This window comes from Bactrocera oleae, chromosome 6 (genome assembly GCF_042242935.1).
Source record: "Bactrocera oleae isolate idBacOlea1 chromosome 6, idBacOlea1, whole genome shotgun sequence".
Taxonomy (NCBI): Eukaryota; Metazoa; Arthropoda; class Insecta; order Diptera; family Tephritidae; genus Bactrocera; species Bactrocera oleae.
This window is the reverse complement of record NC_091540.1, coordinates 22578791-22593238: the sequence shown is the minus strand read 5'-3', so window position 1 is coordinate 22593238 and position 14448 is coordinate 22578791. Positions and strand designations below refer to the sequence as shown.

Below are 14448 nucleotides of genomic sequence, written 5' to 3'. Positions count from 1 at the left end.
CTGCGAAAACACCCCAGCAGAAACTGCTTGGAGAGGAGCTCATTATGTTGCTGGCTGTGTACTTTGGCAGTTATCGCGGTCGTGTGAGGAGTGAAGTAGCACAGACTGTCCAATGTGAGGCCTAAAATTTTAGTGTTATTAACTGTCGGAATTTTTGTGCCATCGACTGAAATGTTCAGGTCCAGTCTGTACTCCTTCGTCCAATTTGTGAAGATGGTCGCTGTGAATTTAGTGGGGGAGAGTGTTAGGCTCCTTGCAGAGAAGAAACGAGAAAGATTGGAGAGGTAGCTGTTTACTTTTGAGCACATGCCATCGATTCCATTGCCCGACGTCAATATCGTGCAGTTATCAGCGTACGAGGTCACTGAAATTCCAGCTGGTGGCTGGGAAAGTTTCGATATATAAAAACCCCCCCACAGTAGTGGGGAGAGGACACCGCCCTGCGGAACCCCCTGTTTAATTTTTCTAAGTTTGGAGTTTCGACGTCGAAACAGTACGGATGAATGCCGACCGCTCAGGTTCCACACATTGGGTATTTGAAGAATGGACATCGACAAGTTGAGGACCTTGGTGAGATAGTTTACTCCCGTTGAGCCTAGATGTTTTAGCATCAGCATGCTTATTCCGTCAGGGCCGATGGATTTAGACGATTTCGCCGTTTTGATGACACTCTGAACCTCCCCATCGGTGAAAGTGGTGCGCAGTCTTTTCGGATTTTGCGCAGCCGTCGGGAAACACATCGTTTGGCCTTGTCGGTCGAAGGGTGCAGTGTAATCCGCCGGCTAAAATAGCCCGCGCACTTCTTCGGGTCCGAGGAGGCAGGGCCATCGAATTGAATTTCAACCCGGTCGTCATGCTTCCTCGGATTAGACAAGGCCTTGACAGTATTCCAAAGCTTACTCACACCGGTGGAGAGATTACAGGACTTCAGGACAAAATGGGTGGTGTCCGCTAATGTTGGTTTACCATTTGCCGAATCTCCAAATTGAAATCCCTTATTCGGGGATCACAGGGATCGGCATGGCGTAAGGTGTCGCGCTCGTTTGCTAATACAGCCGCTTCGGCTGGGAAATTTTGGCGGAGTTCCGCGATTCTACCAGCCGGTATGAAGCGAGCGGTAGCAGCAGCGATCACCTTGCGGAATTGACGCTCGCCAACGATGACGTCTGTAGGAATGGGTAGTGCGTTGAAGGTACTCTCAGTAAATTCTGTGAAGCCGACCCAGTTAGCTTTATTAAAGTTAATGAAGGTGCGGTTGACCACAGAAATAAAGTCAGGAGGTTTCTCGATCGAGATAATTATGGGCAGATGGTCTGATGCAAGAGTTAGCATAGGTCGCCAGGTTATGCTATTTATCAGACCACCGCTAGTGATGGTAATATCGGGCGAGCTATTACAGATGCCCATAATTCTGGTGGGGGCTTCGTCATTCATTGCGCAGAATGTCGAATCGTCAATCTGTTCCGCCAGCTCCATCCCCCTACGATCGTTTGACAGGCAGGAATGCCAAAGATCGTGGTGCGCGTTAAAGTCGCCTAGCACCAAACTGTTTTCACCACGAAGCAGCGCACCTATGTTCGGGTGACATCCTGTTGGGCAACATGTAACTGGGGGGATGTATATGTTAAATATCTCGAGGCTCGTTAAGGCTGGTGTCGCAGTATTGCGTTGGCAGCATGGGACCACGTAACTTGTGGTCCACTCCCTATGGGTCTTCAGGCCTGAGCAGGTCTTAAGATGGCTCCATCCATTGCATGTATTGCACCTAACCAAGGTGGAGTTTGGACGGAGCCTTTTAGCGCATACGCAACAAAAGAATTCCTCGGGGCCCGGGTTGGACTCGATGCCAGCACGGGTCAAGAGGATACGGAGCAACCCTGCTGCTAGGTGTTGCTCTAGTGACGACAGACTTAGACTAACACTTACCGATCCAAACAGGGTTAGATCGCCAAAATAACAGCCTTTGGCCGGATGAAATCCGGGTCAATTCCAGTAACGTAGAACCGGCTGTTGTGGGAATTTCTATACAACGTCATCTGCGCCGCCAACTTGCCAGAATTTAGCTAAATAATACCTTTTCCTCCCTTTTTGAATAATCGTAATTTAAATATTTTATAACAATAATTAAAGGCAGAAACTAAGTAAGTTTCTTTATTAGCTTTTAACCCTCCCTTAATGCAACGATTACATTACAATTACTCACATTACGTGGTTTAATTCCAGATGGTGGGGCCGTAGTTGGGGTGATTGTAACTGAAGGAGTAATAGTAAGGTTTGGAAGATTCGAACGGGAATGAACCCTGTGCAATGAAGGTGAATTTCCTGTTGTTAACGTTGTTCCACCTGGAAGAGAAGAACGAGGATGCGGAAGAATAGAGGAATTCACGCGATTAAACGATGGCGATGATGTTGACATTGTAGATGGTGACGACGGTGTATTGCGGCTATTTGTAGTGCTTTAATTTAATAAACACGGGGTATTACATATTTTTGTACAGAAAGAGCTATATACTTACTTTATATTTACTGTACTAGATCGACATTTAGAGTGTGTTGACACAGACACTACACTTGTAGGAGTTACACTCAACGAGCCTTTAGAAGTTAGTGCACTTGGTATAATAGCTAGCGGATTACTGGAAGATACTGCGGGAGTAAGTGCCAAATTTTCCTTCATAACAAGTTGGGACTGTTTCAATTTTTTCAGCAACACTAGCTTTGTTTCTTCATTTCGTAAATCTTCTCGAAGTTTTCGCAATCCCTTTTCGCGTTCTTCGATTTCAGCTGAAGACAACTCTTTAATTGGAACATATAATGCAGAATCTTCATCGTCTGTTTCGGAATCTATATTTCCATTATGTTGGCGACCATTTAAACGTGCAGGTAATAACACAATGTCTGGTGCCTCTGCATAGGATTTAGGTTCGGTTCGTGGTCTAAGAACACGGCGTTGAACTTTACTTTCTTCGGGCAATGTTAATTCTACCAAAAGAATATAGTTAATATTTGCTTTTAATCACCATTTGTTATTACCATTATTGTTTGATAAATTAGTGCTAGAAAGTGATGACGCCGAATTTTGTGTTAAAGAACGCACGTCGCGAATCGCAGATGAGGTAATAGTAAGCGCTGGATCCCTACTGGAACTAAGGCTTAAGTCCACCACATCATCAATTTCCATTTTGGCCATGTTAAAATTCATTACGTTGTAAACACAATTTAATTGAACTAAAAATAGTGACAATAAGTTATAAAGGATATTATTTTTAATTTTGAAGTGATATCTATCAATACATCTATCTATGTTTTTTGAGGATTATATATTTCTGTTAAGGCCCGAATAAGCGATATGAAACAAAAATCTTGTAATTGCCACAAGAGTCAATTCTTTGTAACTCTTAATTTCTTCTTCATTAAAATCGTAAGGGCTTTAATCTCACGGGAGCGTCACCTAACCGCAGAGTTGATTCAAAAGGATACAGCTTAATAAAGCTTGTTACAATACTATTATATGCACTTGAAATAAAACAATACAATAAAAGCAAAACACACATTCATATTAACAAACAGTTTGCGAATTTTAAATTTAAAAATTTCCCATTTTTATTAAAATTTCACAGTTGGAGTAACATAGTTGAGGTGTAGCCGACCATTTTGTATTCTCGAAACTTGCAAAGATCAAAGCCTGGGAAATACCTTCAGGTTTTGACAAAACTTTATTATAAGAAAATTGCTACGAATTCAACATGTATTGTTCGAAGAAACCGAATGGATCACAATAAAATTTCTTGGTATCTTATTAAATAAAATGTTGATTACTTATTATATGTCATAGGCTAGCACTTAGTTTCATTACAACATTTAGCTTCAGTTCGGAAATATTTATTTTAAAATCAACCAAATAGGCACATTTCATTCATATTGTTTGAATTAATTTTTGCCATTACTCAACTATACTAGAGAATATATTTCCAACCAAATTTACGAAGATAACTAACATACTGACCAACATATTCGATAACGTCATTGGCTCTCGATTTATGTAAATACTTTAAAGTGAAATATGGGAAATAGGTATGGTTTTAAGAAGTTATACACTAAATTTGGTTGTTATTGGTCAGGTAGTTCATAAAATAAAAGAATTCAGCTAAAGGTGAGCCACGACCTTTGCCAAACTTTTTTACTGGCTCCTATCACGCCCTTCCGTACCATTTTTAGTGTCAAATTTATCACCTCTGGCATTTACTTAATCACAGTTTTAGTAGTTTTCATTATAGCAGTTACATGGGAAGTGGGCGTGATTATCATCTGATTTCAGCGAAGAAGCGCTAGAGAAACTTCTTCTTAGAAAGTTTGGTTGAAATAGTTTTAATAGTTTATAAGTTATACACATTAAAGTTATTATGGAGCGGAGTCACGCCCACTTTAAAAAAATTGTAAACCAAAGATGCTCATTTACAATTCGATGCCCTGCACCAATTTACAGATATTTACCTTAATTTGTGGCTTAGACTTTGGTGTAAAGCTAAAACCCCTGATATATTAAGTAAAGTAAAAAGTTCGTTCGGTTTTTTATTGATTTTTCAAAAGATGATTACTTTGTGTGCATTTGTCCGATTTAAGTCAAATATGTGCCGTTTTGTTCATAAACTTGTTGCCAACGAGATGCCAATTTCATTATAGCCCTCTCGTAGAAGGCTGCGTCCCTATTGGCAAAAAACTCGGAGACCCAATTTTCACAAGCCTCTCTTGAGGCTAACTTCTCACCATTAAGCGCGTTCGCCATGGACAGAAAAAGATGGTAGTCACTTGGTGCCAGGTCCGGACTATACGGTGGGTGTATAGAACCTCCCATCCGAGCTCCAGGAGCTTCTGGCGAGTCACCAAAGACGTGTGTGGCCTGGCGTTGTCCTGATGGAACACAATTCGGCCATAGGGGAGCAGCTCGCAGTAGATGATTCCTTGCCAATCCCACTAAACACACAGCAAAACCTTCCTGGCCATCAATCCGGTCTTGGCCACCGTCTGGGCCGCTTCCCCGAGCTTTGACCACGACCGTTTGCGCTCGATGTTGTCATAAGTCACCCATTTTTCATCGCCAGTCACAATCCGCTTCAGAAACGGGTCGATTTTGTTGCGATTCAGCAGCGATTCGCAGATGGAAATTCGGTCCATCATGTTTTTTTGCGTTAGTTCGTGTGGCACCTAAATATCGAGCTTCTTTTTGAATCCAAGGTTATGCAAATGGTTCCAAACGGTTTTCTGGCTTATCTTTAGTTCCTCAGCAATTAAATAAGTGCTCACGTGACGGTCTATCGCAATTTTCGACGACAGGCCTCCCGACGCGTGGTGCGTCTTTGACATCGAAATTACCGGAACGGAACCTAGCAAACCACTTTTGTGCTACACGTTCGTTTACAGTATCGGGCCCATACACTAAATTAATTTTTTCAGTCGCTTTGGCGCTTTTTCGCCTTGATCGAAGAAAAATTGTAAAATATAGTGAATTTTCTCTTTGCTGGTGTCCATCTTTGACGAGCGCTCACAACGTACTGAGTCTATCAATCGAAAAACTGTCAAAGACAAACTTTTAGCGCGAATAAACACGTTTTCAGCGCCGTATAGTATAATATGATGCGACACGTAACACTAATACTATAGACAATAACGCCATCTCTTAGATAAAAACCGAACGAACTTTTTACTTTACCTAATATTAAGTTAGCCTCTGTGATTAAGTATATATTTCAGTAAAATTGGTTGGTTGTAATATAAATATATTGTACTTCTCGCACAAATTAAAGGAACAAAAAAATTTTGCAAATTTTTTGCCAATTTTGAACAGGCTGTATTTCAGTGAAAAATGGTCGTACAAAAAATAAAAACAACAAAATTTTTGAAGCTTGAAGACTGTAGTTTAAGAATTTTTTGGTTAAAAAATTTTTTGAGCTCCAGTAGCCATGAAATTCTTAGATAAAGCACAAAAAAAATTTCAAAATGCTTTTCATTTTTGTTTTCGCTCTACGGGCATTTTCGAGCTAAACCAATGCATAGGTCGCATAGCCTGTTAATTAAGCTTCTATTTCCTTTTTGCAAAAATTTTAAAATTCAATAATTTCATTTTTTTTTACTTTCTACTCGATTTTGAGATTTTTGAAGATTGAGTATCAAAAAAAAAATTCAAACAAATTTTTCTCAAAAATTCGAAAATTTCGAAATTTTTTTTTTAATTAAAAAAAAACTTGAAAAAAATTTTTTTTTCGTTTTTAGGATATTCAAAGTTTCTGACAAAAGTTTTGATTGATGATCGATTCACCGCCAGCATTAGCCTTATCCAAAGCATACCACGTGGAGGAAAAATGCATTTTGAAAGTTTTTTTTCGTGCTTTATCCAAGAATTTCAATCAAAAATTTGTTTTTTATTTCCTGTACGACCATTTTTCACTGAAATACAGCCTGTTGAAAATTGGCAAAAAATTCAAAACGATACCCACGATTTCTCAAGTTATACTTGACTGATTCACCTTAAATTTTTAGAGTCTTCCTTATAGACTTGTCTATGCCTGGAACCAGCCATATCTCCAAATTAAAATTTTTACTGTTTTTAAATTAATATAAAAGTCAAAAAAGTAATACCGAAATTGTATTTGTTTTAGGCAATCACCATTTTGTGTAAAAAATTTCAAACTTTTCCGTAGTTCCAGACAATGCGACATTATTCTAGATTAATAATTTTCGCGCCCGCTTATCTTAGGTGTTTTTTTATTGTTTTCTTAGCACTTTCGTTCAGTAACTCAACTTTCTTGTCCGTTATCGAGAGATCCACGTCCGTTTGCGAAAGGTAATGAAAAACAATAAAATAAAAAGTATCCGTGTCCGGTTGTTAAGAGTGGTATTTGTCATAAAAAACCATGGTAAAACTTGGTTCCTGAATTTTGGTCCGACCGCTTATTGAAGGTGTCCGCAAGTATATATAGGTTTCACTGGATATAGTTCCCGCTGACTTATGGTTTTTAAGATATTTGCAATTAAGGTTCAAAAATTCAACTATTTAAAGGGCGTTTTTCTTCGATTTATAATATAATGAATTTTACACTAAAATTATTAGCTTTTATATTTACTAACACTTCAAATTCAAATTCAAATTTATTTTACATAGTGAATAAATAACTTTAATTCAATATTTAACTTTTGTTCAATTGTATTTATTCATACAATAACAAAATAGTTGCATATAAACAAAAAATAAGTGTTTACCATATTTACATATTTTGCAAACGAATAAAATTATATAAAAACAAAAAAAAAACGTTAACTTCGGTTGCACCTTTACATATACAAAGGTTCCTTACAATAACTTGATTTCGATCTACTACTACTCCGATTGTTCAGTTAATACGGCAGCTATATGTTAGTCATTCGATTTGTACAATTTCTTCGGAGATTACACTATTGTCTTAAAAACCAATACATGCCAAATTTCGTGAAGATACCTCGTCTACTGAAAGAGTTTTCCATACAAGCACTTGATTCCGATCGTTCAGTTTGTATGACAGCTATATGTTATTGTCATCCGATCTATACAATTTCTTTAGAGATTACACTATAATAATCTATGCCTAATTTCGTGAAGATACCTCTTCAAATAAAAGAGTTTTCCATACAAGCACTTTATTAAGATCGTTCAGTTTGTATGGCAGCTATATTCTATAGTGATCTGATCTAAATATTGTTGCCTTAGAAAATAACTCATGCCGAATTTCGTGAAGATATTACATCAAGCAAAAAAGTTTCCCATACAAAGACTTGCTTCCGATTGTTCAGTTTGTATGGCAGCTATATGCGGTAGTAGTCCGATATCGGCCGTTCCGACAAACGAGCAGCTTCTTAGTGAGAAAAGGATAGGTGCAAAATTTCAGATCGAAAGTTAAAAAACTGAGGGACTAGTTTGCATATATACAGACGGACGGACGGACAGACAGACAGACATGACTAAATCAACTCAGCTCATCATGCTGATTATATATGTAGTATATATTTTATAGGGTCTCCGACGTTGCCTTCTTGGTGTTACAAACTTCGTGGCGAACTTAATATACCTTGTTCAGGGTATAAAAAAGAGGGATTATACCGTCAATACAAAATTCATAATTGTGTGATGGGTAACGCAAAATCTGTCAGAATTTCTCTTCTCTTGATAAATCCGATGTTGTATTAACCAGTGTTATTTTTATGAAGCGAGGCCGAAGGAGTTCTGCGCCAAAGAAGTGACACCAATCAGGTTATTTTTGTAAAGCGCGGCCGTAAAGCGCCAACGCAAAAAAAAACTGAGGACACCCCGGTATTGGATCGACTTGAATTATTTGTTTAGGCTCCTTGCAGTGAAGAATCGAGAGAGTTCTAGAAAATAGCCGTTTACTTTTGAACACATGCCATCCATTCCATTGACCGATGTCATCATTGTACAATCATTTTCATATGAGTTAATAGAAACTGCTTCTGGGGTTTGAGGGAGCTTCAAAATGTAGTGATTTCATAGGAGCGGGAAAAGACACCACCCTACGAGATCCCCCTGTTTAATTCTCCTTAATTTAGATAGTTCACCTCGAAATAATACTTATGATTGTCGACCGCTCAGATGCTTCAGGGTCCACCTCTTCAGTCCTGGAGGAAGCGTGGTTTGTCCCATCGAGCATCTACATAGTGAGGCCCGAATGCTCCATGTAAAGGAGTATAACACACTTTTCTCCAAGCCATTTTTGCTTGGCTGTTTTCGCAGAAACCATCTCTGCAGTCACCTGTTTGAAGCGGAGCCGCCACCTAGGAACACCGAGTGAATCCGTCCCCACGACAGTCGGGTCTACGTAACCGGAACGGACCCGAAATTATTCCGGCCAAGGAATGTCCACTCGGCAGAATTCTGCCGCTACAACAACAACACCGAGTGAATGGTGTACCTAGAGTTCAAACATCACCTATTGCAGAACAAGAGCTCGAGTTGAAACGAGATTGACCCTAGCGCTGAATCGTCCTGGGTTTTTTAGCAATTTAAACTCCTTCTTATCCAGCATGCAATATATCCCCGCATGACACTGATCGCCTCCATGCATGCCCAATGAAACCAACTCACTTAACTCCATTCTCCCTATGGTCCGAATCCGAAACCTCAGAAAATCTACACGAAAAAATAATAATGTACTATTTATTTCTTGGGATTGAGATATACATCTGTTTTCTTTATTTCTTTCTGTTTCTTTGCAAAATATTTTAATATTTTAACACTGATTATTAGATTGCAACCCTTTTGTTATCGTGTGAATAAATATAGTTGCACTACTTAATATAAATTAATGTGTAGAAACGAGTTAGGGAAGCGTTAGTAGATATGTTGTTTTGAATCGCGTCAATTTTTCTCTTGGCCACATATACCTAACACAAATATATGCGAAATTCCGGGTGTCGTTATACCGCTATATATTGGCTAATATGTGTAATTGACACCGACAAGACTTCGGACGCAACGAACTTCAGACAAGCACTGACCGCGATTACCAGTGGAGCCATCAACACCTTCACCGACTCTCTCTTAGTGAATGGCGTTCTAGGAGTCAAACCACCACCCATCGCAGACGAGAAGCTCGAGTTGCCTCGTGAATCTAGAGGGACCCTTGCGCAACTTCGTTCTGGATACTATAGCAGATTATAATTATAATAATAATAACCAACGATTACCATCCTCCCGCCCACGACGCGAGGGGCGCAATCCGCATACGTGCGGAATTAGCCGAGTCAGAAAAGACAAGAGAGTTTTTTAAGTGATGAGATCTAAAACTGCTCAGCTACAGAAACAAAAATTTCAACAGCTAAGATTTATAGTTACAATATCAAAAATTGTTACATTTTCATTCATTAAGAGAAAACAATAGTCTTTTTAATTTTGAAAAGTGAGTCAGATAAGTCAAATGTGCTGGAATGAGAATTAAAATCATGACAAATACGGCGGAATGGCTCGTTTAGATCAAAATTTGATCTACAGGATTTTAATAGTAAAGGTCTAAACTGCCTCGAAAAGCGAATCGGGATATAAATTAAATTTCAGACAAAAGAAAAGAACTGCAAACTGTTCCATTCAAGATTTTCACTAAGAATATTATGCCAAGCATTTCCCTACGACTAGAAAGTGTAGGTAGATTAATAAGTTTTAAACGACTAGTGTATGGAGGTAGACTTACCCTAGAATCCCATCGGAAATGAGCTAAGGCGAAAAGTAAAAATTGTTTTTGAACAGACTCTAACTTGGCAGAATGGATTTGGTAGCTAGAGTTCCATACAACAGAACCAAAGCTAACCAAAGTTGTTTAAAGTGTTTTAGTAATATACGGATCTCTAAATTCTTTAGACAAACGTTTAACAAAACTGAGGACAGCTTTTGCTTTCAAGACCATGGTGTCAATATGAAGACAAAAACTAAGCTTAGGGTCCATATTAACTCCCAAATCAACATAGTTAAAAACTTGCTCCAGAATATGGTGTTTTATTACATCAGAAGAGGGGTGCACATATCTACGGGAAAAGCACATCATCTTACATTTATTCAATGGCAAATCATTTCTATCACACCACGCAACCATATTGTTTAAGTCTTCTTGCAACAGACACCTTTCCTCAGTTGAAGTGTATGATTTAAAAAGCTTTACGTCGTCAGCGTATAATAAAATTTTTGAGAATTCAATTACTGAAGAGATATCGGTAATAAACAACAAGAACAGAACCGGGCCAAGATGACTACCTTGCGGAACACCTGAAGAAACATTAATTGTATCTGAAGGTGTATCCTCAAATATCACTCGTTGTGTTCTATTATAAAGATAGGATGCTACCCATTGAAGAAATCATGGCTGAAAGCCCAGCAAATCAAGTTTATGTATGAGAATCGAGAGGTTTAATTTATCGAAAGCTTTTCTAAAGTCTGTGTATATGACATCCATATGCTTATGTTCCCTAAAACCCAATGATACATGGTTTACAAATTCAAGCAAGTTTGTTAGAGTCGATTATTTCCCTTTACGAAATCCATGCTGAGATGAGGAAATTAACGGAGAAATTAAAAAGGTTATATGGTCAGTGATGATAGCTTCAAAAAGTTTAGGACAGCTTCTGATAGTTTTGCGATACCCCTATAGTTTTCAATGTTGGATCTAAATCCACTTTTATGCAAAGGAATTATAAATGACTGTTTCCATAATGAAGGAAATATACCGTGTTTAAGAGAGGAGTTAAATATCCTTGTCAAAGGCAAGTAAATATATTTGGCACTATTTTTTAGGAAGGATGAGGATATCATGTCTGGGCCGTATCTAAAAGATGGTTTTAACTTATTTAATTTAAGTAGGACGTCTTCTTCAGAAGTTATTGGAGCGTTAATTAAAGTATTCGAACACAGCACGTGCTGATAAGAAAAAGTTTTGGAAGAATTATTACAGTAGTTTGACTTGAAAAATTCTGCAAAAATATTGAATATGATAACATTGTCCGTTGAAATAATAGATTTGTATTTCATCTCGGACGGAAATTTGGAAATGCTGCGTTTTGAGTTGACGAAATTATAAAACGATTTTGGATTACTTACAACATTCTTTTTTACTTTATTTAAGTAATTATTATAACATTTTTTGTTTAGGTCAAAATATTGTCGATACAATACAGAATATTTAGAATAGTCGACAAGTGAACCGGTTTTTTTAAAATGTTTAAAGGCTCGAGTTTTTCTGTTTTTCAATTTATGTAACTCTTTCGACGTCCACGGACTTCTACTTTTACTTTTATTAACAATTGCTATTGGAACGTACTTTTCAAATAATTTCGCAATAATGTTATTAAAATGAGACTTAAACTCCTACTTATCCGAAATCGAAGCCGAAATACCCAACATATGTCCTGCATGCAATGAGTCTCCGCATGACACTAACCACCTCTTTGCATGCCCAACGAACCCCTACTCATCTCACACGCATTTCCCTACGTCCCCGTCGAAACAACTCGTTTCCCTGGCCCTCCGTTAGATGACCTCGACGACAAACAAACTATAACTTACCACCTAAGCGGGGAATAGATAAACGTTACAACAATAACTAAAATGTGAGTTATCTTAATGAAATTGAGAGAGAGAGAGAGGGTTTTTTAATAACAGTATGTCTAAAATGGAAAAAATCGGCTGAAAATTTTTCCCCATATAAGTAATATCAGGATATTCAAACATCCGGCTGATTTTACTACACATATGTATATTTGCAATGGTATGTGAAATACCTTAATGAAACTCAGGGAACATGTTGTTGTTGGTGTTGTTGTAGCGGCAGAATTCTACCGAGTTGACAGTCCTTGGCCGGAATAAATCCGGGTCCGTTCCGGTTACGTAGACCCGACTGTCGTGGGAACGGACTCAGGGAACATGTTGTTGTTGTTATTGTAGCGACAGAATTCTCAGGGAACATCTTTTCCTATGGTTATGGCAAAAATAGATCAAATCGGGTCAATACTATCCCTATCTCCCATATACCTAATATATGACTTTACAACTTGCGTTTGGATTTTACCAATATGTAAGGTATCTTAGCGCCGTTCCGTATCTTTTCCGGCCAAAGACTTTCAACTCGGCAAAATTTTGCCGCTACAACAACAACAACATAGCTTAGCGCAATTACCTAAACGTCTATTATTGCATATACTATAGGTTAATGTCGAAAATATGTGAAATTGGTCTACGAAGTACCCCAAATCCCATATATTTTAATTATACTAGCAGACAATATGCCGTATGTCAGTATGAGTTATATTTTGATAAAATTGTTTCATATTATGTTCCCGAGTACACTTGATCAATATGATCAAAAAAAGTTAATGCAATCACCTCAAACCTTTCTCGGCCTCCAATATACCATGTATAGGGATTTTTGACTTTCCAACTGACAAAACTATTAAGGTTGGTCAAGATGTGTGATATTTTATTGAAATTAAGTACTTTTTTCTTAAAAATTATGTTGTATAGCGTTGAATATGAATGGCCTTGGTATAGACCTTAGTTCAAATCTCATATTCCTAATATTATGAATTCCGATATTCTGGTTGACGTTTCCCACATTAACTCAATAGTCTATGGCCTTCAATATAAGGTTGTATACGTAATCACTTCACGATTTCGTCGAACAATGAATGATGAATTCTTTTTAATCTACAATTTTGCCAACACAGTTTTCCTCCGGCTTTGATCCTTGCAAGTTGCGAGGGTATTGAATGTTTGTTTACACCTAAACTTAGCCCTTGCTTACTTGTTTAATATAAAGCTTTGAGTACAATTGAAGATATTTCGCCGGCTTTGCCTCTTTCAAGTTGCGAGAGTGTAAAATGTCTTACTATATACGAACGTAGTCCTTCCTTACTTGTTACTATTGTTTGAACAGTATGTCCCGCACATTTAACTCATTTTTATGGGTCTACGTTTCTATTGCGATAAAAATTACAATTTTCTCAATAAGGGATACCACGCATAGTTTTACCACGCGTTCACGGCTGTTTAAATGTTTTTTCATCCGACTGTTCTAAAACGGATTTATTGACTAACATTAGTATATATGTATATTCATATATATAGAGTATGATTTAATAAAAAACCAATCCTTACCTTCATATATATAAGGCTATACCATTTTACGTTTCGAAGAAATTTACTTTTTTATAGATTGTATTTTTGTCAGTTTAATGTTTTCACAATTTGATTGATTACGAATCCGTTTTTTTATATCACTTCGTGAATATATGTAACATTATTCCTAATTCTGCAAACAACTTGCCATTATTTAAAATATTTTACACAACTTTTCATCATTCACAATTTTACATCTGCAAAACACTATTAGAGAAAATATATTTTGAATCCACCAAACTCATTAATATCTTATTTATTCAACAACAGCTTACACAAAAAATTGTATGTGCAAAAATGGACCATATTACATTAAATACACTCCACAAAATATGCATGGGTACTAAAAAGAACTCGTTTTCACAGAACCGAATTCAGAAACACCGAAAAGTTATATACACTTATATATACGTCAACAGTGCAAATGACCTAGACCTTTTTCAATTTATAACTTCTAATACTATTTGTCAGAGATAATTCATACCAATGTCTATAGCAAGAAATTTAATTTATTTTTATTCTCCTTAACTCAGTTTATTACTAAACAATATAACAAGTTATTCATTTATTTCAATGATATCATTCTAAAAGTCAACCATGGAAGGTCATTAAAGTAACACCCGTTTTAAACTAATTAAATAAGTTCAATTTTTTATTTTAAATGTTAACCATTAGAGGCCATTAGAGTAACAATCGTAACAAACTGGTGGATGTAATTTTGTACCAGAAAAGGTTTTAAAAATATT

General features: G+C 37.2%; 1 protein-coding gene across 1 annotated transcript in view; it reads right to left on the bottom strand.

Annotated features, from left to right (window-relative positions):
• The window catches only part of simj (simjang), a 35591-nt gene extending 21599 nt beyond the window's left edge, over positions 1-13992 (bottom strand). The window contains exons 1-4 of the mRNA XM_014239887.3: positions 13682-13992; positions 3034-3228; positions 2517-2982; positions 2204-2456 (exon numbers count right to left, since the gene is read on the bottom strand). Coding sequence (XP_014095362.2) covers positions 2204-2456; positions 2517-2982; positions 3034-3202 — 888 coding nt within the window. The 5' untranslated portion in view covers positions 3203-3228; positions 13682-13992. The remainder of the gene's footprint in view (positions 1-2203; positions 2457-2516; positions 2983-3033; positions 3229-13681) is intronic.
• Between the last annotated feature and the right edge of the window lie 456 nt (positions 13993-14448).